The following is a 24,832-nucleotide window of genomic DNA, read 5'->3' as shown; positions in this document are numbered from 1 at the left end:
ACTACTGCTTTCTTAGCTTAACCTCCCCTTTTTCCCTCTTTTTCTTTGCCATGTTTCCAAGGCTAAGTTTCTTCTGCTCATCTCCTCCATCCCCTCTGCAGGTGTGTGTATCCCTGTATCTCTAGATTTAACCATAGCTCCACACCTAATTTATCTAAGTTTCATTTATTGCCTCTATACTCTTTGGGGTAATACACCTCCTCCCTAGAAGTTTTCAGTTCTGATTTCCATCCTAATTCTAAGCTGTCTAACAGGCGGCCATTTCATCTTTTCCTTGCTCTCATTTCTCGTCTGACTTCTTCCAGACCTTTGACCAGATCCTTAGCACCCATGGTAACTCTTTTAATTCTTCAGGTAAACTCTTGCCTTTTTTTTTTAATTTGATTTATATGCCGTCCTTCTCTGGAGACTCAGGGCAGCTTAGAATGTGTTAAGCAATAGCCTTCATACTTTTGTATATTTATACAAAGTCAGTTTATTGCCCCCATAATCTGGGTTTTCATTTTACCTACCTTAGAAAGGATGGAAGGCTGAGTCAACCTTGAGCCTGGTGAGATTTGAACTTGCAGTAAATGCAGGCAGCAGATGTAAGTGGGTGTTAATTAGTCTGCTGAGCCACCAGAGCGCCTAAATTTTTGCACCAGATTCATTTATTTCCAAACTCTACTGCAAGGTAAAAAAAAAATTAAATAGAATGTATTTTGCTGAAAGACCTAAAATCAAATATTCAGTGTTTGTTAATTCCTTTTGAACTAGAGATGATCAAATAGAACTGCTGATTTCACTGCTGCTTAATTCAAGCACATCATGGGTAACATTTATTTTTTCTTTTTTGTATGTGCCTGTCTGTTTAGCATATCCCTGCCACCCTGGAGTGCCTGAGTCGTTCTACCTTGCTATGTTTATCAGCTCTTGCAGTGATTTCATATGTAACACCTATGTTTGTGATAGCTCTCGTACCTCTTGCCATCATGTGTTATTTCATCCAGAAATATTTTAGAGTAGCATCAAGGTAAGAATTCCAAAATATATTACTGTATGAGAAGAACTGGTGTCTCTATATGAAGCTAGTGTGTGTGTGTGTGTGTGTGTGTGTGTGTGTGTGTGTGTGTGTGTGTGTGTTTGAGTCTGTGTCTGTGAGTCTGTGTGTGTCTGTGTGTCTGTGTGAATCCTGGAAACCCAAATAAAAGAAAAGTCATAACTAATCACTTTTGAGCTCATGAATATTCAGTTCAGAATAATACCCTCTTGGGACCATATATCTTATTTTTACAATTTTAGCATGGTCTCATTGTAAAATTACATTTCTGGGTGACTGAGTTAGGTATATTTTATATTTGCTTACAAAATAGAGTGAATTTCAAAATTACAGGGGAAAATGGATATTCTCACATATTTCTTACAAATTAATTTGTGCTTGCTTTAGGGATCTGCAGCAGTTGGATGACAGTACACAGCTTCCATTACTTTCTCACTTTTCAGAGACAGTGGAAGGGCTAACAACTATACGAGCATTCAGGTATTGATTTTAAGCCTGCATTCTTCTAATATTGCAAGAAATACCCTGGTTGTGCCCAGATTTTAATGACTGGCATAAATTCTTGTCATCATAGAACCAATTGGCTGAAGCAATGTGAGTAATAATGCAAGATTGGGTTTAAGCCATTAGTTCAGCAGTTAACCTGAAACTTTAAAGATCACGTAAGAATATTGTCATACTTGCTGAGAGGTTAATCTTTTGGCATGTAGAACAAAGTATTATCTTTGAATAATTCTCTGAGATAAAAAACTTTCTCCTTTTTTATTAAAGTACAATTCCATTACATTTTAAAACAGCCAAAACTTGAATTATAAATTGCAGATAATTTAGCATGACACACACTACTTCTAATACAGATAGCCCTTCCTTACCAACTGACTTCTTTAACGACTACTCAGGCTTAAAATGGTGTTTTAAAAAATAGCTTTGCAACCAGACCTCACATTTGTGACCATTTTGTGATCACCCTTTGCGTGCTTCGCAACTGGCATACATTTATGACCATTGCAATGTCCCAGAGTCACATAATCGCCATTTGTGTATTTTTAAAACTAATTTGTGATAAGCAGAGATAATCAAGAATATAGAAGTAAAATTACAATTTGCAGTAAGTGCTGTTTTGCTTAAGAATTATAACAATTCACTTAATGACTGAATGGGAAGTGATGTCATAAATCCATTGCGGGTCACATGTTCATCCACTTAGCAATGAAATTACTACTCCCAATTGTGGTTACCATGTGTGAGCACTAAATATAATTTTATGGATACCAAGAATAGAGTTAAGAAAAAAAACATCAGTTGCTTCTATCTAGTTAAATATTTAGCATCTTCTTTCCAGAACTCCCTGTGTTTTATTAACCTGAGACAACATTTTTCCTTGGAAAACATTTTCTTTCTCTATGTTGATTCATCAATATTTTCATTCACATTAAATTGCGTAGATGATGCTTCTTATTTCTGCAATTGAACATATTGTGAAATGTATGTTGTATACTTCAATTTAAAATTTAGGAACTGGAGCAGTGGTCCCCAACCTTTTTGACTCCGCAGAACGGCACCGGTGGTGGCATCAGGTGGGCGGGGGAGGAGATGGTTTTGTGCGCCAATCTAATCCCATGTGCAAATGGAGCTTCACATGCTCACCCACTGCTTGCGTGGCCCAGTTTCCAACAGGCTATGGACCAGTATTGGTCCATCAACTGAGGGGAAAAATCAGAAACAACACAATATGCCTCCAATAGAAAATTCCAGTTTCCAAAGTGTAGCATCCTATTTTTTTAAAAAAAATTACAAAGTCAGCTTATTGCCCCCACAAACTGGGTTTTCAATATATCCTACATGTAGCATCAATAATTATGCTGATGTGCACTGAGTCAGCATAGCCTGCAAACTATTTTCAGTTTTATGAACTCCCTGAATAGCAACAACAAAATTAGTTCTATATTTATGTTTTAATTACTATAATTATGACACATTTGTTAGGCTGTTGGAAATTTTTTCCTTCTAATTAGCTTTTTTTTTAACATTTATATGTTGACAAGCAAATTAGACCTATTGTTCCATTATATTTTTAAATTGTTGATTACTTTCTCCTTTTAATTTCTAGTTTTCTTCTTATAGGAAGAAGATAAAAATTCCCTAACCAATAATGAAATTCTATATGCAGCTTTGCTGGGACAAGTCATGTCCATCATGCTACCTCCCTTATGCTATCATTGGGTTAAAATGTCCTCTCCAGATTTCAGATTTTGCCTAAAATAATTGCTGGCAAGGCAAACTTTTGTGAATTGAATTCAAACTAGCTGACACACCTCTAACCCAAATTGAACTAGACATTTATCAGTTCCTGTATTTTATTTACCATCAAACCTCTGTGGGGAACTCAGCTATATTTAGATGCTCTTTTCAGCTGCCTTATGTGCTGTAGAAGTGACATTTGAAGTTTGGATTCTAATCACTAAGCAAAGAACTCAGATCTTGAGTTTCTAAAATTAGCTCAGTAATAAAAACAAGTTAAAAAGCTAGTTAGCACTTCTTTGCTTTATTTAACCTCATGCTAACAGTTTCAGATTTTGATAGCTGCAGTTTTCAAATATAGGCTAATAATTCACCAGCTATGCATGCTATTACCAAACCCGTAACCTCTTTCCTTTCCTCTCCATATAAATGTACCATGTTTCCCCAAAAATAAGACTTCCCTGGATAATAAGCCCTCCCCTAAAAATAAGCCCTCCCCTGAAAATATTTAAACGCATGCGTGGCCGGTCCCCGCCATTTCCTCTGGTTAGGGTTAGGGAGATAGAGCTGGAAATCAGGTAAGATGGCAAGAGGAGCCCTGTCTTGCTCCATGCGCCCCAAAATAATAAGACCTCCCCGAAAATAAGGCCAAGCGCTTATTTCGGGGTTCAAAAAAATGTAGGACAGGGTCTTATTTTTGGGGAAACACTATAGCGTATCAGTAGGTGCTGCATAAACCCAGCAATAATTTATTTATGACGAAATGAATAGAGAGTAGAAGAAAAACATGAAACAAATAATTATTTTACCTAGTGTGTCCTATTTTCAAGATTGAATACTTTCAACACAAGAAACTTAAAATACCACAATTGTTATAATAACCACTGTGTTCATCTGTCTTTTTTATATGTATATAAAGGTATGAATCCCGGTTTAAGCAGAAGCTTCTTGAATATACGGATTCTAACAACATCGCTTCCCTTTTCCTTACAGCTGCCAATCGTTGGCTGGAAGTTCGCATGGCAAGTACTTCAGTCTTGCATAAAGATATATAAATGCCCCCTGCCCAAATCTTTTCTTTTTTTACGCAAAATTGGTCATTCTTATGATCTTATTGCCAGTTGATTTTAAATGGAATGCCCATGTTTTAGCAATTGCACCCACCAGTATTCAGAAGCTAAAGGTTATTTCATTATTGTTTTTGTAGCCAGGAAATTCTTATCTGATTGAATTTATTAAATTAAAGAAAAGAAAATCTGACAAGATTAAACTCTTCCTATGAATAAAAAAAGAAAAAAATTTAATATGTTTACACATCATTCCTGTAAGTTTTTAACTTAATTTAATTCAGAACTCAATAAGGAAATGTTTACTAATATTATTTTGCATATTTAATCAGAAAATAGACATTTTGTTCAAATCCTTATTCAACCACAAGTGTTACTGGATTAACTTCTTTAGTTGTTCTCTAGCCTGTCTTAACTCAGCGGTTGTGGCAAAATAAAATAAACAGGAAAAGAACTGGGTTCCCTACTTAAAATTTCTTGTGGAAGGTCTAAGTAAAAACGTGATGACGAATAAGAACCACAGTACTTTCTTGGATGTTGGCATTACTTACACATTTCTTATATCTTTAGGAATATATTGGAGCATGTGTGGTACTTATTGCAGCTGTTACATCCATTACCAGTGCTCAAAGCAATAAACTCTCTTCAGGACTTGTAGGTTTAGGATTAACCTATGCTCTGATGGTAAGTGAATTAAAGAAAAGATGTTCTTTTCAGTGGTGAAATCCAATTTTTTTTACTACCGGTTCTGTGGGTGTGGCTTGGTCGGCATGGTGTGGTGTGGTGGGCGTGGCTTGGTGGGCATGGCAGGGGAAGGATAGTGCAAAATCTCCATTCCCACCCCACTCCAGGGGAAGGAAACTGCAAAATTCCCATTTCCTCCCCACTCCTGGGAGAAGGATATTGCAAAATCTCCATTCCCACCCTACTCTGGGGCCAGCCAGAGGTGGTATTTGCCAGTTCTCCGAACTACTCAAAATATCCGCTGCCGGTTCTCCAGAACCTGTCAGAACCTGCTGCATTTTATAGTTCTTTCCATTCAAAGGGATGTAATGTCTATTTTCTCCCAAATATACAGCATGTAGTACATTGCATGCTGAATTAACTTGAATGAATTGATTTGGTCAACAATGCTGATATACATTTCCAATAATTTTATTCATATGAACAGCCTTATTGCTGTAGATTTGTATGGAAGAACTACAAAATATTCAGACTCGTGCATAAGGAGAATCGTCCTTTTCTTTTGGAAACAGATAATTGTGATAGTCTTCAAAGCATCTTCTATTTTATACGCGCACTGCAAATTCTAATCTTACTTAGATATTGATTTTAGGTGTCTAATTACCTAAATTGGATGGTTCGCAACTTGGCTGATATGGAGCTTCAACTGGGAGCTGTGAAAAGACTCAATGCCCTTATAAAAACGGAAGCTGAAAATTATGAAGGGCTGCTTTGTGAGTATGTTGTATGATTTACAAAAGAACCAGTTTAATTATATTCAATGAAGCGCTGGATTCTTTTAAAAAATTGTGTTTGTTTCCAATGGTTAATATATGCATATACGCAAGCAAACAGACGTGCGCTATTTTCTTTTGGGATTTAGCTCCGGCGCAGATTCCTCAGAACTGGCCTGATCAGGGGGAGATTCAAATACAGAATCTGAGTGTCCGTTATGACAGTACTCTGAAGCCTGTGCTAAAACATGTCACTGCCCATATCTCTCCAGGACAAAAGGTAATATAAATATTTATCTTTACACTAACCATATAACAATTAAACTCAATTTAAATAAAACTACATCCAGCAGACAAAAACAGGCAATTATTCCAGAAACGTATTTCTTAGATTAGAGCTGTGAATATAAAAATAATGCCTTCTCACTCCATGAGTGGTCTGGTTCTTCCTCAGTCTGGGTTCTCTACTAGAGACCTGGGAGTTTGAGGGTTGTGGGGAGTATTTTAGCTGTTCCTAACCCTGCACTCTTCTGGACAGAGCTTGGATGTTATTCCCGAGATTTATTGGAGCCACTCTCCCAGTTTATGAGTCACAGCCCTGAGTACTCTCTTACTATTACTGGGACCACTTTAGCTTTTATTCTCTTGTTCCTCTTTCAGACCCTTGTACTTGTCCAACTCCTCATACTCCTTCATTCTGATGTTACTGTCACTTGGCACTGCTACATGTAACACTACAGCTTTCTTCTACCAAAATGTCTAGTTGATGGCCAGTACCTGCTGTGCATCTGGATCTGGAAGTCCCAGAGGGGAAAGAGAGAGATAGTCACAGAGAGAGACAATTTTGTCCCTTGAGTTAATTTTGATTCCTGGCAAATGCCTGGACTAGGACCTACAATTTTCTTGGCAACATTCTTAAATACTTGCTCCTTCTCAGGATTGAGAGAGAGCAAGTAAGTGGCTTCATGTTCAAAACAAAAATAGAATTCATGGTCTCTCACTTTCTAGCCTGCTGCCTTAAGCCTTCAGATTGGTTCTTATTATTAATAGTGTTATAATATTATTATAAAGTAATCCTACATACCGGTAGATAACAATGTATAGTTATCTGAAGGTAATGAACACCACTGAACACAATGGAAGTAACTGACGAATCTTACATAGGATAGCCCTCCTCTTATTAAAAAATGATTCTGAGACTATGTTGTTCTGATGAATGTATTTTCTGTTGTGTATCTTTGGTATTCTAACTTGGATGTAAGCCCTAGTAATTAGTTTTAGGTAAATATGTATAGATTTTTAGTCCCATAAGATATAGCATTCAAGACTACATATAGCTTTGTTTTTCATTTAAGGTTTTTCATTCAAATTTTTATTTTTCCAATACATTAGTTAAAAATCAATCTCTTCCCTCTTTAAAACCTTTCAACTCATTCATTAACATTTTTTTAAAAAATCACATGATATGCCATTTATATTTTGTTCTTAAATTTTCAGTATATTCTGGTCACATTTTTGGGATGGTATCTCATGCAGTAGATTTTTCTCTTCCTTTCCTGGACCAGCTCTCCAAATTTGCATTAGAGTAGGACTGGAGTCATTCTAATCATGGACACAGAATGTTGTATATAATCTCCCAATTTTTGTCTCGGGAAATTATGCAATTAAAAGAGAAAGACTGAAGTGATATTAATTAATAATGTGAAAAGGATCCATGATATGTATATATACACTTTCTACATAGTAGTATTTCTAAATTCTAATAACTTCTTATCTTCACAAGAATCTAACCTGCCACTGACAATTTATGATTCTACTGTATACTTTTAATACTAACCTCTGTACCATTCCTAGCTCAGATATTTATTTTTTTGATTTGCAGATTGGAATATGTGGCAGAACAGGCAGTGGGAAGTCATCCTTTTCTCTAGCCCTTTTTAGAATGGTTGATGCCTTTGAAGGTAAATTTGTACTGATAAAGTAAACACCTCCCATTTTTGGCTTATTTTAACGTTGGTTTTCTTTTATAACAAAGGGACCATCTGTCTTTTTCCCATTCTTCTCCCCCCTCCCCGCAATATCTCAAGAAGACATAAAATATATTTTGCTCTATTTGCTTCCCTCAACCACAGCAAAGGATTACCATTAATTTTGATTTCTAAAGTTAATTAATACGTAGCATATGTATATAATAATGAATAATATGAATAATGGGAGTGGAAGAGATCACCCAATTCAATTGGATAAATTCTTGTCCAGCCTCTGTTTAAAGTCATCCAGTAAAGAAGAGGTCACTTTCTTTTCTAACGTTCAATAGGATTTTTCTTACCTGACTGTAAGATTCACTACCCTTGACATGCATGCAGAGATAATAACAGAATACTCCCACTCTACTTCTTTGTCATGTTCTTCAGGTTCTTGAAATCATATCTCCCCATCCTCCTTTTTCAGGGTTTAACAAATATTCCTCAGCCTCTGTTCATAAGACAAAGTTCCCTCCTCGGCCTCTTTATCCTGCTCTGATTCAGATTTCAGTATTTCAAGGACTTGGTAACTTGAGGTGGGGGCCTGACCAATATAGAATACAGTGGAAAGAAATCTTCCTGTAGTTTGGAAACGATTTCTATTGATGCAGAATAAAATTGCATTTTTCTTTATAACTGGTATGTTACATTACTCACATTACATTATTATGTTCAGCATATTCTAAGTTTTTTTAATATTTCCCAATATTAAATATTTTCAAGAATATTTCCAAGCCAAATATCCCCTATTCTATACTATGTGCTAGAGTTAATTTCCTGAAGTGAAGAAATTTCAATTTTTTCCCACTAAATCTCAAATTATTTTCATATATTCTTTAACTTATTAATATTATAAGAGAGAATTCTGTTTCTTTTATATAGAACGGGGCTGCAACACCCAGTACTGATCCACAGTATACCAGCAATCAGGTCACACAAGCAAGCTAAACCCTGTCTGTGGGATGTAGGCAACACGCAAAACCACACCCCTTCCTGCCCACAGAAAATCCAATCTCCATGGAACTGGTCTCTGATGATCAAAAGATTGTGGGGGCGCTGATATAGAATACATAATAATTATAATATTAGCTACCCCACCTGTAAATCTGGAAGCATTCAAAAAATTTATTGTTTTATTTTATGATGTACACCACCCAGTGTATATTATGGGTGGGGTACATCATAATTCATAAATTATTATTAATTATTAATAAAAATGCTGATGAGTACAAGGAGTAAGCCTCATGTCATCCTGCCTGATCTCTTTTTGATAGCAAACTATTGGCCACCACTCTTTGAGTTTGGTTTCTAGGTAGCTAGGGATCTAACTTGTATGTCGAACATCTAATATCTAACTAGTTTGCTAATCAGAATGTCATAGGATTAGGTATTTACAATTGAATCACTTTATAATCTGCTCTAGAATTACGAATCTCCCAGGTTTTGGTATCATACTGATTGGTCTGTACTTCCCTGACACTTGCTTTTTCCTTTATTGAAGATAGGCTGGTATTTATTTTCCTCTAGTCATCTGGTATTTCAACCCCTGGACTTCTCAAAACTGATAGTTTGGACAAAATCCTTAGCAAGTTTCTTTACTATTCTACTACCCTAGAATGTAATCCGTCTAATCTTGGGCATTTGTACAAATTTGAGGTCAGTAGGCATTATCTGACCATATTAAGTTCAAGCTCGTATGCTGGTCCTACAATTATTCACAAATGCATGGAGGAATACATAATCTCTTAAACAGAAGATTGAGCCAAAATAGGACGTGGGTAAGAGTGCCTTTTCTTTTGCTATTTTCAATGAAAACTTGATATACTAGTTCTTTACCTTGAATATATCTGAAGAAGTCCTTTTTCAGTTTATTTGAATTCTTTGTACCATTCTGAACACATCTGAGCTGTAGCTTCCTAAATAAAGCCTACAGCTCCAGACCAACCACATGTACTTCATAGTGCCCTATACTTCTTCACACATCCTGTGTGACATTTTTGATGTTCACAGTTTAATTAAGCTTTTTGTGCAACCTCATTGATTTCATATGATATCTTTCCATTTTTCCCTTTTTGGAGTTATCTATACTTTTACTTTTAACATGTTCCTTTTTAAGAACTCCTGCTTCTTTCTTCTATTAGGTTGTCCTGCTATGGCAGGGGTGTCAAACTCAAGGCCCGCAGGCTGGATTCAGCCCACAGGGTGCTTAGATCTGGCCCATGAGGCTACCCTGGAAACAGCAAAGGACCCACCCGCGGTGCCTCTGGCAGCGAAAACAGAGCTCTGTTTTCACTGGCAGAGGGTTGCAGGAAGCCGTTGCAGCTGAAAACGGAGCTCGGAAGCCCATTTTTCACTGACAGAGTGCTCAGGTGACCACAGGTGCCCCCGACACAAGTAACATCAAGCTAGCCACGCCCACCCTGGCCGTGCCTACCCCGGCCCCCCAAGGTCAAACACAACCCTGATGTGGCCCTCAATGAAATATGGAATTCTATTTATCATAGTTTATTCAAATTTATTTATTTTTTATTTCAAAGTATTTCTTTACACTTAAAATCCAGGATTTCAAGTTCATGTGGTCAGTTTCTCCCTATTTTTCCTTCTGCTTTGTCTACTAAGCCTTACCCATTAGCTAAAATCAAATCAAGATTAGCTGATTCTCATCCTTTAACTGCTGGTGGGAAAAGTGGCCAGGAATTTGCTGGTAGGATCATACTTGAGCCATCACTAATTAGACCCATCACTAATACTTCATGCTCTTTTTTCAAAGATGTGCAATTCATCTGCAACTTTTTCTTGGTCGTATAAGGCATTTAAAATAAATTCTTCACAGCAGATAGTCTCATGGCCTTTGATCTTTATTTTTTCAAATCAAAGCAACTGCATCATTCCCATTTGTGCAGCTGTTTCAGAAATTGGTCTTAGCTCATTCCATGTGCGGCTGCATGCACAGCCGCTTGGTTTCACTTCTTTCCTAATGGGCAGTATCATCAATACTATAGTGCTGCTTTTATTACTTAATCCACTCATTTTAGCCATCCATCATGACATTCATTCACCTTTGGGTCCATCTTTGACATTTCATGCACACGTTTCTATCCTGAAAATCTTGGTTTTCATTTTCTTTAAAAATTGATTTGTTTTATCTTTTAGATGCTTATACATAAATAATGCAAGCATCAGTATTTTCAGGATTAAAAAAGCAACAGCAACAACCTTGAATCACCATTCACTTTGAATGAAACTTTTCTTGTTACACTTATCAAAATCAGAATTTTCTGTTTCTGAGACTTAACAAGCTTTAAAAACATTTAATTTGGCTGGATCATGCATTGCTTTATATTAAGCAACCTATAACTCTCTAGATTAAAGATATGTCATGCTTCCATTTCTCTATTTTTTTTTTTTATTGTTAATAGGGCACAAACACACTCTTTCCAGTCTTGTATATCAAATAATTCTCAGTGGCATAAAAATAATCAAAATAATTATAGCTATAAGAGCATTCCATGTTAATTGAATAAATTATTGTTCTGTGATATGATGTATTTCCCATTGGTGTAATCTCATATCATTAGAAAATATGATGAACAGTATTAATTTTTGTGTTTTTTTAAAAAAACAACAACAGGAAGGATCATTATAGATGGCATAGATATTGCCAAGCTTCCTTTACAAACTCTGAGATCCAGATTGTCAATTATTCTCCAAGACCCCATTTTGTTCAGTGGCACAATCAGGTAAGTATTCCAATGATCAAATTTAGTCATCCAATTGTCCCATTTAGGATAAAGAATAATATGCAAAAACATAATTAATTTCTGATGGAAGTTGCTCTTCCATTAATATCAATAGATAAAGAAGAACGTGAAGGAAATGGGAAATTTTAATGCTTTGATGCATTTTTGGTTGAGACTGTGATCTACCAACCCCTGGTTCCATAGTTCACAAGTTGCTCAAAAAGTGTTTTAACTTTTCTATATGTGCCTCTTCTTGAAATTTATTTTAAATGATGTTCTACTAAATGTTACTATAAGAATATGAGTCTAATTGTTTCTTATTCTTATCTGAATGCATATTTATAATGTATAATACAAAATAAATATTCATTTTGCTTAATTCCTATCCAAAGAAGCAGTTTCTATAGCCCATAAAATAAACGCAGTGGTATGTGTTTATTTTTATGCACTTTTATAAATATATTTCTATATTTGATGATGTTGTTCTTAGGCTTTTGTCCCACTACAACCTCTCCAGAAATGAGGAATGTATCTATATGGTGGTTATGTGGCTACATTGAAAAAATGTTTCATTTGCTAGATCCATACCTTGCATTAAAATAAGACATATCAGTAGTAATAATATATTGTGCTTGCTACAGGTTAACAAAAATGCAGACAAGCTCGAGTCTCCTTAGTCATTTTTATTTTTGCAGATTTAACTTGGATCCAGAAAAGAAATGCACTGACAGCACCTTATGGGAAGCATTGGAAATAGCACAACTGAAACATGTGGTGAAAGCTTTACCTGGGGGGCTAGGTAATAATTCCTTTAACTGTGGAAAGACCGGCACTTAAAACATTTCTACTTGAATTTTAGCTGTTTTAGATAGAGACTACAAATGCTAACTGTATTTATAATTTGCTTATTTTCCTAAATGTTTTTCTCCAGAAAATGGTTGATACTATAAACATAATTTCAAAGTAATGCAGTCAAGTGATCGAGCTATATTCTCAAAGTCTGGCCATATTACCATTGTTCAGTTTTATCTGAAGGGTTACTTTTGGGGGAGGCACTATGTTTCCTAAAGGAAGAAGCTTCATAGTGTTGGAAGAAATATCTATCTGGTTCAGTTCCAAGTGGGGAGAAAGACACTGGAAACATGGAGGCTGATTGGAAAGATGGTTAAATGAAGGATAACCATCAAGCACATGGTCCTGGTGCAGCTGACCACATGGAGTGGAAAGTGAGGGTTATTTATACCCTCTCTTGGGCTTTGCCCTTGAGCTTCCTATTCCTGTGCAAGCTATTGGCTGCTGTAGGGGTCACTGCTAATTTTGTAGGCTGTCTGAGTCCCAGGCTTAGTTGAAGCTTGCTGGGTAATGCAACGAAGGGGCTTGTTGTGCCATGTGGTGAGCTCTGCTGCTAGATAGTAGAGGGCTAATCCTATTATGTCCTGAGGGATCATGTCTTAATCCCATTACCCTGGAGTTGAAGGTGTTTTGTTTTGTAGATAAGATGGCCCAGTCCTGCTGGAGCTATTAAGAAAGATGGGGGCTGCTTTCTAAGAGCATGTTTTTCATTTAGGGAAATATAATATTCTGCTTTTTTAATATTTCTCAAAATATTTCATTCTTCTAGGATAGGGGTAGAAGCTAACTTTGTACAATAGTCAAAGAGCTGCCATCAAGAAGTTCCTGTCTCAAGTTTATTACATCATAGCCTATTCCCCTTCTTAAATACTGGGGCTCAAAAGCATTTAAGGGTGTAATACCCAAGGATCTATACATTCAGTTGCTCCTGGTAGCTCATAGGCAATTATCATGGATCTGCAAGCTTCAAGTCTGAAGATCAGGGCCTGGGTGCTCCTTAGCTTCTTCTTAGAATCCTAGCAATTATATTTGCAATGGCTTTCAGGCTGCCTTGAAACTTAGACCCATGTAGAATGAATAGCAGCCATTAAATTAAAATGTTACTGGGGCATGAAATCCTTTATCCATTGCACTTGTCATGATGCAATGGGACAACGGTATCCTCAAAGGGTGCAGGAAGCAGTGAAGTAAGATGTCTATTACTGCATTTCAAGCCTATCCAGTCAGCTGAAGTTTGGAGTTCATTTCTCCCTCCATAAGACAGAAATGAAAAAAAAATACTTGCAAGAATAGGGAGAAAACAAAACAAAGGAGGCAAAACTGATTGTTGTAATTTCAGTCCCTGGTCATGTGTCTGTTAGGTGTGGTTTTGCATGCTGGTCGAAGAGATCTGTATCTGTACAAATAGTGTAATTGTGTATCTGCATGTATATAAGGGACAGAGGAACATAATACATGAATTTTGAAATTAAGTGGAAAATAACATGTTCAGGAATACAGGATTACATAATGTAAGTAATGCTTGTATATGAGAAAGTGCTTGTATATGAGACTTAAAGTGATGAATTGATATAAGGAAGATATCCATGAGTTTCCATATGACTTTCCTTTTCTAAATATTTGTTTTAATCAGATGCAATAGTCACAGAAGGTGGAGAAAATTTCAGCCAAGGGCAAAGACAGCTGTTCTGCTTAGCCAGAGCGTTTGTACGGAAAACAAGTATTTTAATCATGGATGAAGCCACAGCATCTATTGATATGGCAACTGTAAGTTGATGGGTTCAAACATTCTTAATACGTAACAGTTTTATAAGGAGACAGAATTCTTTACTAATTACTGAAATACTGCTCGGTGTTTCCATGTATATAAGGGATTTCATTAATTAATATAAACATTTGTTATATACTTATGTAGGAAAACATTCTTCAGAAGGTTGTAATGACTGCCTTTGCTGATCGTACAGTAGTGATAATTGCAGTAAGTATATTATATTTTACTGCTGAAATGTTATCGATTTGTAACTCTGAGCCTATTTATTTCCTGCTTAAAAAGCAGTATCCCTATTATTGCAATTTATATTTGCAAATTAAGGAACCAAATTGTCCATATTTCTCTGTAAATGGACCCAGCAATGGAATATGGCTGATTGGTTTTATATCTTTCCAGCAATGCAACCAATAAAATAATATAAAGTCAACAAGCAAATTAATAATATGAAAACAGAATTAACATAACACTGTAGAGATTAAAGTTATCTTGTTCCTTCACAATGACAAACCAAGTCTGCCTTTTTTATTTCAGATTTATAAGATTTGCCATGAAGTGGGTATATTATGTGGTTTGGTGAAAATAAAGTGATAACAACTTGCATGCCAGCCTGTAAAATATTTTCAGCCAAAATAGTAATTATTTTCTAAAATGTGTATTTTGAATAGAAAAGAATAATGATCATTCTATTTGGCAATTATGGGGCCTGCATTCCAAAATATATGAAAGATATTTGATTGGAGAAGACTTTGTATCTTTCAGAAATAGTTCAGAAATTGCAATTAAAATTTTAACCGTACCTGTTTGTCTTACAGCACCGGGTGCACACTATTCTAAATGCTGATATGATTATTGTCATGAAGAGAGGAGTTATTTTGGAATATGACAAACCAGAAGTTCTGCTGGAAAAAGAAGACAGTGTATTTGCTTCTTTTGTTCAAGCAGACAAATAGAGGCAATATAAGTAATTAAACCATTTGAAAGGACAGTTTTATTATCAATTTTCTAATTATGTAAAATAGCTGTAAATAAAAATATTTAATAATAAAAAGCTTAGTCTATAAGTTCTTGAGAAATAAAGTACAATTGCTTTACCTTTTAAGTGTGAGCATCTTACTTTTCCAGTAGGAGCTATTGAGTTATATATATTTTCTTTTCCTCTGATTTATCTCCAAATTTCATAATGAATCAAAAATTTAAAAATAAATAAAATCAAGTTTGCATGATGAGATATTTAAATTAATACTCCGCCAGATGTTAAAAGTTAACACCTTACATTAAGCCATGTCTATCTCTAACAGGCAAAAACTACACCAGCAAAATAATTCTGTAACTACACCCGTAGTCATGTACATTTGAATATCTCATGGATATGGAATACAGGTAGTCCTTGAATTACAACCACAATTGAGCCCAAAATTTATCGTGCTAAGTGAGACATTTGTTAAGTGAGATTTGCCCCATTTTACGACCTTTTTTGCCACAGTTGTTAAGTGAATCACTGCAGTTGTTAAGTTAGTAACATGGGTTGCTAAGTGAATCTGGATTCCCCATTGACTTTGCTTGTCTGAAGGTCGCAAACGGTGATTACATGACCTTGGGACACAGCAGCAGTCCTAAATACGAACCAATTGCCAAGCATCTGAATTTTGATCTCATGACCATGATGATGCTGCAATGTTCATAAAGATGAAAAATGGTCATAAGTCACTTTTTTCAGTGCCTTGTAACTTTGAACTACAAAGTTTGAGGACTGCCTGTACATGGTGGCAGAATAATAAACAATTTTAATATAAAACTATTTCCCAAATTATTGAGACTTCAAGCCACCAGCAGCTTTACTTGTCAAAAGTAGTTAAATGAAAATATAATGCAAAATTTGGTATACAGAAGCAGACATGATATTCCAAAAACTGAACAATTAGCTTCTATTAACAATTTAGCTCATGTAATAAAACAATACAGATTATAATTGTCAAATATGCATTCTACAGCTTACTAACATTTTGCATAATTGGCCAGTGGTAATCATGTGGCATGTTAAATATCAGTCTTCGCACTTCTTATGATTTTAAACTCTCTGTATTTCAATTTTAAATTCTTTCTATCAAAACCTTTATGGTTCCTAAATATGGAGAAACATGTGCCATCAGTATGGACAGAAGACTCATCCATTTTTAAAAATAATTTTTACTAAAGGTATTATGCAATAGTAAAAAAAGCATAAAAGAAAAACAGCAAAGAAACAAAGAGAAAAGAGAAAGGAAAGAAAAAGAGAAAACAAGTAAAAGATCAGCTTCCAATCTTCTTTGAAGCAATTCAAATAAATGTGTCATTTATCCTTCCTCTTTTAAGATTGTATCATAGTTCCCTTCAAGGTTCACTCATTTTCCAATAGACCCATGAGCCATTTATCCTGAATGTTGTGTTTTCCAACCACAAATTTCTATACGATTTATACACACTTTTCTCAGCCAGCACAGTACATTATGTCCTCAATGTGACAGAAAGATATTCATTGTATTTGCACCCCATTGGTTAAGAAGCATGCACATGTTGGGGGAGATTCTGCATGCCTGAGGGAGAGAACACACTTGGTCTGTCAGAACTCACCTGCTGCCTAGCACAGAAAAATATAAAGTAGGGATTCTGTCAAGCCATGGAAAAACGAAGAGGAAAAGTTGCTGATTTTAAAATCCATCAGCTGTCAGAAGGATATCAAGGGGTGAAGAATAAATATTTTGTATTATCCCAGAATCACTCTGTTTCTAGGATCCTTCAACTACCCCAACCCACCTCACAGGATGGTGGTTGCAGAGAAAAAAGATAGAAGGTAATATGATGATCACCACTTTCAAGTTCCTGAAGGAAAGGCAAGCTCTAACTCTAAATAGGCAGTCTTTGTGGAAGTGTAATATTTAGGTTATGCATCATTGAAGTTCAGTTTGGTACAGGTGTCAAACTACAATGCAGGAGAGTAGATGTTTTAGACCTCTTTTAGGCATGAAAGCCAGCTGGGTGATTTTGGGCCAGTTACTTGATAGGGTTATTGTGGGCAAAGAAAGGAAGGAGGAGCCTTAGGTATGTATGTTGCCTTGTTTTGCCAAAAAATATCAAAAAATTAATAAATGGAGACAATGTAGCACTAAGCATGCTCCTCTCCATAGCTTTTTGGCTTAGCTTATGTAAAAGTACAGTCTGAAGACAGTATTATTCATTCCACTGCTATGTTTTCAAATCCTTTTCTAATGTCTCTCATACCAAGTTTGTTTTTCCCACTGATCTTGCAAACTGATCTATTAAAATTTATCAAGAAAGGGAAACAGAATAACAGAGGAACTTTTGAATGTGAAGGTTATTTGGACTACAATATGTAAAACATAACTTTATAGTGCAGCCGTTGTATACCAAAGTTTGCTGAAATTAGCAGTTCGTATGAAATGCAACTTTATAAAAAGTATAATACAGGTATGTCCAATCCGCAGCCCATGGACCACAAGTTATTTATATATATATATTAACTATATTGTGTATAGGTAGTCCTCCACTTACAACCACAATTGACCCCAAAATTTCAGTTGCTTAGTGAGCCATTGTTTAGGTGAGTTTTGCCCCATTTTACAGCTTTTCTTGCTAAATTGTTTCTTGCTAAATTGTTAAATGAATCACTGCAGTCGATGAGTTAGTAACCTGATTAAGTGAATCTGGCTTCTCCATTGACTTTGCTTGTCAGAAGGTTGCAAAAGATGTCACATGACCTGCAACACTGTAACTGCATTAATATGAACCAGTTGCCAAGCATCTGAATTTTGATCACGTGATCATGGGGATGCTGCAAAGGTCGTACCTGTGAAAAAGACATATGTCACTTTTTTCAGTGCCATTGTAATTTTGAAGTCACCAAATTAACTTTTGTACATCGATAACTACCTGTACTTTATATGCAGCCCAAGACAATTCCTCTTCATTCAGTGTGACCCAGGCAAGTCAAAAAGTTGGACAACCCTGGTATAATCCAATAAGAAGCTGGGCTTTTATTTCCTTAAGTCAGATGAATTGCAGATCTGCAATCTTGGCTCTTTTTCTCACCCCAACAGTAAATTCATACTTAAATGTTTATGTTTCGTATCTGAATAGAATAGCTGTAATAGAAGTATTGTATTTACCTGCGAATCAACTTCACCCACAGAGATTATATCCTTTCTTTTAGGAGAATATAATTAAAGAAAATCTCACTTCTACCTTCTCAGGGAAGGTGGGAGGCACTGTATTTATGCACTGTAACCTTTAATAGACCATACATGTGATGTTTGGCTGCTGAGATTGATTTTGAGGGGGAAGAATAAAAACACACCCCGACTCTTAGCGGCGGCCGGCACTCTGCCTGCGCCGATCCCCAGGGTGAAACCTTCACGCTGGGATTTCCCGGCGCGAGAGCGCCCCCTGCCGACTCTATTTGTCTCTGGTTTAAAGAACGGGCGGTCGAGCGAGGCGGCCGCCGCCACCTGACGACTCCTCGCGTGGGGTTTCCTCCAAAAGCCCGGACGACCCTTTAGTTGGCTTGTCGCCCGTAGCTGTCAGGAGCAATGCCGCCGCCTCGCCGAAGTCGAAGCGAGCTGTGATTGGCGTGCGCAGCTGGAGCGGGGGGGGGGAAGCGGACGGCGCTCGCCGGGAGTGGCGGGGCGGAGAAGGGGAGTCGGGCCAGGGCAGCACGAGCGCCGGCGAAGAGGCCTTGGGGCTCCGCTGGCTAGCGTCCCCACAGCGTTGGCGGGCACGTGGGCGTAGCCGAGGCAGGGTCGGTGGTGGTGGTGGGAGTAACCCATGCCAACCATGCTGTCCAGGAAGGGGATCATCCCGGAGGAGTACGTGTTGACCCGGCTGGCCGAGGATGTCCCGGATCACACGCGCCACCGGACCCGGGAACGGCGGGCCAGGTTCGTGGGCAAAAACGGGGCGTGCAATGTGGCGCACAAGAACATCCGGGAGCAGGGCCGCTTCCTGCAGGACGTCTTCACCACCCTGGTGGACCTGAAGTGGCCCCACACGCTGATCATCTTCACCATGACCTTCCTGTGCAGCTGGCTGCTCTTCGCTATGATCTGGTGGCTCATCGCCTTCGCCCACGGGGACTTGGACCACAACACCCAGCGGCTGCGCCTTCAAGCCGGGCTCGAGGGTCGGGAGGCGTCGGCCCACTTTGTGCCCTGCGTAACCGACATCCATTCCTTCACCTCCGCCTTCCTCTTCTCCATCGAGGTGCAGGTGACCATCGGCTTCGGGGGCCGCATGGTGACCGAGGAATGCCCCCTCGCCATCCTCATCCTCATCGTGCAGAACATCGTGGGGCTGCTGATCAACGCCATCATGCTGGGCTGCATTTTCATGAAGACCTCGCAGGCGCACCACCGCGCCGAGACGCTCATCTTCAGCAAGCACGCCGTGATCGCGCTCCGCGGGGGGAAGCTCTGCTTCATGCTGCGCGTGGGCGACCTGCGCAAGAGCATGATCATCAGCGCCACCATCCGCATGCAGGTGGTGAAGAAGACCACCAGCCAGGAGGGCGAAGTGATGCCCCTCAACCAGATCGAGATCCAGATGGAGAACCCCGTGGGAGGCAATAGCGTCTTCCTGGTCTCCCCGCTCATCATTTACCACGTGATAGACAAGAATAGCCCCCTCTACGATGTAGCCCCCGCCAGCCTCACTCACCACGAGGACCTGGAGGTGATCGTCATCCTTGAAGGGGTGGTGGAAACCACTGGCATCACCACCCAAGCCAGGACCTCCTACCTAGCCGATGAAATACTTTGGGGCCAGAGGTTTGTGCCTATCGTGTCGGAGGAGGATGGACAGTACTCTGTAGACTATTCCAAGTTTGGCAACACGGTGAAGGTGCCCACTCCAAACTGCACAGCCAAACAACTGGAAGAAGACCGGAGTATCATGGACACCATCTCCTTGTCACCCAAAGGCACCATCAGGAAAAGGTCTGTTAGGTTAAAGCCCAAATTTACCATATCTGAGGAGACCTTATGACAACTCTGTGGACTTGCCTGTGATAGCAGGCATAAGAGACTGGGAGGCAGCCTCTGTTTCATTTTACAGGTTGGTTCCATCGATATATGGACTATATTTAAAGTTTGTGGTGCAAGACAAAGTGTGTGACTCAGGGTACTGTCAGCAAAACTGAGCACGCATAAAGCTTTCTTCAGCTTTCTTCTGTACTGTATTTGCACTTGAGATAGGTAAACCTCTCAAAAAGATAGACGTCTCTTTTTTTTTTTCTTGAGAAATTATTTTCTATGTTTGGGATTGAATTATTTCTTTTTCCACAATGAAAAGGCACTAATACTGTAATCAGCTATTTATACTTACGAAAAGATAGTAAAGGCGCAAGAGGGCCCATTGATGTGGTGATGCTATACTGAATGAGTAAATGTATTGATTCAATTCATAAAGGATAACTGCATGCTTCCTTTTATTGCCAGTGAATTAGGAGGTATATTGGCTTATGGTATGCAATAGATTATATAATAAAGTTAATTCCATATGTTGTGTTAGGACATACTGGAAAAAAATATTTTTTTAAAAAAAATTAGATAATTAGGAGGGAAAGCAGTCACAATTGTGGTCTGCAATAGAAAAAATGAATTTCTGAGTAGTACAATCCTATCCAGATCTACTCAAAAGTAAGTTCCACTGAGTTCAGGAGGGCTTATTTTTAATTCAGTGAATATAGGATTTTAACTTCAGCGGGTTTAGAGTGTCATGGTCACCCTTTGCTGCTATCCCAATCTTTTTTACTTAAAAATAAACACTGCATATTATTTGTATGAATAATATTAAATTAATGTGGGGCACTTTTATGTAACTTAACTGCAGGAGTAGATCCTTCTGTACAAATGTTATAACCGAAAATTGATCTTTCCAACTTTTTGAAAAAGGATAACATTTGAAAAATTATGGATATTTTTAAGGAAAGAATACTGGGTAATTAACTGGTTTGACCTTCCTCGTTGCCTTGATTTTCAGTTCTGATAATATTCACTGACAAATAGAAGCAGTAGGGTTGACAAATGTAATCCTAGCTGTCATGTGAATTTCTATCTCCATCAAATGGCATCATTTAATAAGCTTGTATCAAATTTTATTTATTTTAATTGATGGTTTTTTATAAACCCTGCAATGTTGGACTTGGATGAGGGAGAACCAAGGTTCAAATTTTACTCGACCATGAAACTCCCTTCTAACCCTGGGCCAGTAACTTTTGCTGTAGCCATACCTACCTCACTGAGTTCTATCTATGCTGCCTTGTTTCTTTGGAGTGAAAGCATGCTAGAAATAAAATAAATACATGTTATATTAATTGGTACAAAATGAGGGCATATTGGGGTGGAGACAGTTTACCAGAATAGGTCAGGAATTTAATTAAGCTAATAGATGTACAAAGATTAGAGACATTAAATTCCATACTTTATTGCAAGTAAATTAAGAAAATTAAGGATTAGGCATGGTGATGTTATCAAAAAAGGTGTTACTTTATTTACCAAACAGCATACTATATGCATTGAACTCCAAAGATAAAGTCTTAATGTATTTAAAATTAGCATGTATATATTTAACTATAATTGCATGCCTTAGTTTTTACTTGTAATAATAAGGCAATATTTTTATGTCATCAGTAAATCAGAAATGTCTGTAACATGGAATAAAGTGGCATAACCATGTTAATTTTATAGACCAATAACCCAAAATAAAAAGTGCATTTATTTAAAAAAATTATTAAAGTGTGTGCTATTAAGATTGCTATTAAGAGCATGTGGTTAGTATAATTGACTATTTTTATATGTCATGTTTACAATTTCTGCATTTGTGCCCTTTTGTTCTAGGGATATGTTCACTCTTAATTTCCCAGATGATCCTTTCAGTCTTTACAATATGCCTCTATTTAGTTATTGTTAAATGACTTCATACACAACTTTTTTGTGGTTAAGGAATTTGAGAACTTTAATCAAAAGGTAATAGATGTGCTTTTATTTCTGAATTCCAATTTCTAGCAATGCCCATATATTAATTCTGCTTCTTTAGGAACACAGTTATATAGAATTACTTACATTTTTGGTTAATGTAATGCATTTTATAAAAGGTGAATAATGAAACTCATCCTCCCTTTCCATATCTCAAACCACATAAAATAAGAACCCTTTTTCTGGCAAACCCCCCCCTTATTCTATGCCATTGCATAGTTTAAATAATTAACTAGCCAATCTTGAGGGTATATATTTTGCCCTTTATTAAAAGGTATAATTAGCCACAGGAGTTAATTGTGATATAAAAAAGAAAGAAAACAAGCAAGTTACAAGTCATAACATCCAAGTTTATTTTGAAAAAAAAAAACAGCTCTGCTTCCTCCACAAATCTTTTCTCCGTCATTCCTGAGGTCAGGAGGATGAAGTTTCAATCTTAATTAACTATAGATGGTCCTCAGAAATAATATCCAAGGAAAAGATTTAAAGACAAAAGTAACTTCAGGATCTTCTTCAGAGATTTCCTGCTTCATGGCAGTTGTCCAATTCCAAAAACTCAGGGAAGCTTCAGAGCAGCCTCTGATGAAGTGTGAAGAGTAGCAATCCAGAAATAAAACTGAACAGAACGGTTGTATGCGGAAAAGCTTTTCACTGTTAGGCCTGTATTGTTTTCTGATGTTTCCATCCAGGAAATATATCAAAGCCACCCCCACCTTACACAGCCTTGTGTTCCTTCTTGTACAGCCAGAGGGTTGGGTTTTTTTTTTTTTTCAGATGTGTAGTTGGGGACGTACTGCTCCACCTTTACCTGAACAAAAACAAATAATCGGAGCTGTCACTCAAACTGTTAACCTGCTCCTGCTGCTGCTGCATCAGATGGTATCTTCAAATAGTACAGCAGGTGGTTTCCTTCTCTTCACCCCTCATTAACTGTCATCTAAACCATAGGAACTGTCACGTTCAACATCTGTTGCATGCTTTCATGTGGCAAATTTCTTATGCAAAATTTCTACCATGAAAGCATTTCAAACTCCAAAATAAGTCCTGTTGCCATGACTAAACTTCCCGGCAACTCTACTTAGATGACTGAGAATCTTCATTGACATTTTGTACCATGAAACTATATAAGGGGATATTTTATAGTTAAGATTGTGATTGCACTTAACAGACATTTTTCTTTAACATACATTCAAGTCACGGTTTGCTCGCTTACAAATTTAGGATGCACATCCATACTTCCAGTTCTATGTAAAATGATCGCTTTTTTTCCCCTATATGCTCTTCCACTCTTAACCTTCCACATTTAATCAGAATAAGAACAAAACCTACAATCTTCAAGTGGACATGGCTTGGAGGATTTCTATCCCAGCCAGGGGATAGGACATTCAGAGCTTCCCTATAAATGATTGCTTAGATTCTGTTTGAACTCCAAACCTCTCTTTGTGACTCCATTATTGTCTTCATCATCATCACAAGGTTTTTCCTAATCTTCAACTTCTCCTACTATAAGAAAAGCCCAATCCATTTAGTCTCATCACCTGGGCAGCAGAGAACAAATTATTGCCCTTTTCCCTGTTGACAGTTCTGTAGATAATGAAGAAATACTATCACCCACTCTATTAAAACTGATTTGGTTTTCATGGGATCAACATTAGTTTAAATTCAAAACAGCATTGTACTGTTATCAATGGGATATCTTTATAAGTATATCCGTTCTACTAGCAATCCTAAAAACTTTGAGGCTTTAGTTCCAAAGTCAGAACTGACCAACAAACAAACAGAGCAGAAATAAGGATTGAGATATATTTATATAGATCAGTTCATCCTTGTGGTCGTCTTGAATCTAAAATTTAAATTTGATCTAAATTTAGTCTTTTGAAATAGTTTTGGTTTTATTCTTTATGGCTTTTTAAATTGTTTTTATGGTATAAACTGTTGGGAGTCATTTTCTGAGTCCAACAATATGAAAACATAATAAATATTAACCCCATTGCACAGAATGTAGATAACATACTGTATATGTGTGAGAGAGAGCTCAATCTGATCAATCCAGTTCAGGATTAAGATCTCTTCAGTGAACATTATAAATTTAATTTACCAGCTTGGTTCAATGTGGTTTAGTGGATTTCAGAAACTAGGGTTGAAAGAGAAAATCTGGTTCAAAGTTACCCAGCCAACTATGCCTCAGGATGGAGCAGAACTTGTATCTTGGAGCTAAACTAAACTACTCAGTTGAGAGATGTGAGAGATTCAAAGCTCCTCTAGACTCCAAGCCAACTCCTATTAATTCTCAGAGTTTGGAATTTCCTAAATTCAGGAATCACCTGTCAGATAGAAGAGTGAGATGAATGCGGTGAAATATTGTTCACTCCTAGACAATAGATCTCAGATGGAATGGACGAACTACTTTTGCCTTAATGACTTGTTAATCAATTAGAAAATCAATACACATGCTATAAATTTAATCTTGGCTGGCCAAGGACATTAAAACATGGCTAAGATTCAAATACATTTAAATAGGTCCCATTAACATAAGGGCCTAATGCCAAATGCATTCATTCAAGGTATTGGGTGGGAAATAAAAATGGCAACAAAAACAGAAATATGAGCTATTTGT

The 24,832-nt window shown here is 37.3% G+C and overlaps 2 protein-coding genes across 4 annotated transcripts in view; both read left to right on the top strand.

Annotated features, from left to right (window-relative positions):
• ABCC8 (ATP binding cassette subfamily C member 8) overlaps nucleotides 1–15,282 on the top strand; it is a 65,124-nt gene extending 49,842 nt beyond the window's left edge. For all 3 annotated transcript variants that reach the window (XM_087879624.1, XM_060687715.2, XM_087879631.1), the window contains 12 exons: nucleotides 855–1,012; nucleotides 1,427–1,519; nucleotides 4,200–4,302; nucleotides 4,918–5,031; nucleotides 5,684–5,804; nucleotides 5,954–6,084; nucleotides 7,687–7,765; nucleotides 11,460–11,568; nucleotides 12,264–12,367; nucleotides 14,054–14,187; nucleotides 14,336–14,398; nucleotides 15,004–15,282. In XM_087879624.1, the coding sequence (XP_087735750.1) occupies nucleotides 855–1,012; nucleotides 1,427–1,519; nucleotides 4,200–4,302; nucleotides 4,918–5,031; nucleotides 5,684–5,804; nucleotides 5,954–6,084; nucleotides 7,687–7,765; nucleotides 11,460–11,568; nucleotides 12,264–12,367; nucleotides 14,054–14,187; nucleotides 14,336–14,398; nucleotides 15,004–15,141 (1,347 nt within the window). In that variant the 3' untranslated portion in view covers nucleotides 15,142–15,282. The remainder of the gene's footprint in view (nucleotides 1–854; nucleotides 1,013–1,426; nucleotides 1,520–4,199; nucleotides 4,303–4,917; nucleotides 5,032–5,683; nucleotides 5,805–5,953; nucleotides 6,085–7,686; nucleotides 7,766–11,459; nucleotides 11,569–12,263; nucleotides 12,368–14,053; nucleotides 14,188–14,335; nucleotides 14,399–15,003) is intronic.
• Nucleotides 15,283–18,663: 3,381 nt separating this feature from the next.
• On the top strand, nucleotides 18,664–21,968 carry KCNJ11 (potassium inwardly rectifying channel subfamily J member 11). The gene has a single exon (XM_034416962.3). It carries the CDS (start codon nucleotides 19,010–19,012, stop codon nucleotides 20,222–20,224), a length of 1,215 nt encoding a protein of 404 aa, XP_034272853.2. The 5' UTR covers nucleotides 18,664–19,009; the 3' UTR covers nucleotides 20,225–21,968.
• Nucleotides 21,969–24,832: the final 2,864 nt, after the last annotated feature.

This window comes from Pantherophis guttatus, chromosome 1 (assembly GCF_059756535.1).
Source record: "Pantherophis guttatus breed Tessera chromosome 1, ASM5975653v1, whole genome shotgun sequence".
Taxonomy (NCBI): Eukaryota; Metazoa; Chordata; class Lepidosauria; order Squamata; family Colubridae; genus Pantherophis; species Pantherophis guttatus.
The sequence above is the reverse complement of the archived record's forward strand: the minus strand, read 5'-3'. Positions and strand labels throughout refer to the sequence as shown.

Excerpts from the sequence above, each read along its gene's own strand:
- KCNJ11 (XM_034416962.3), top strand. The coding sequence starts at position 19,010 with ATGCCAACCATGCTGTCCAGGAAGGGGATCATCCCGGAGGAGTACGTG.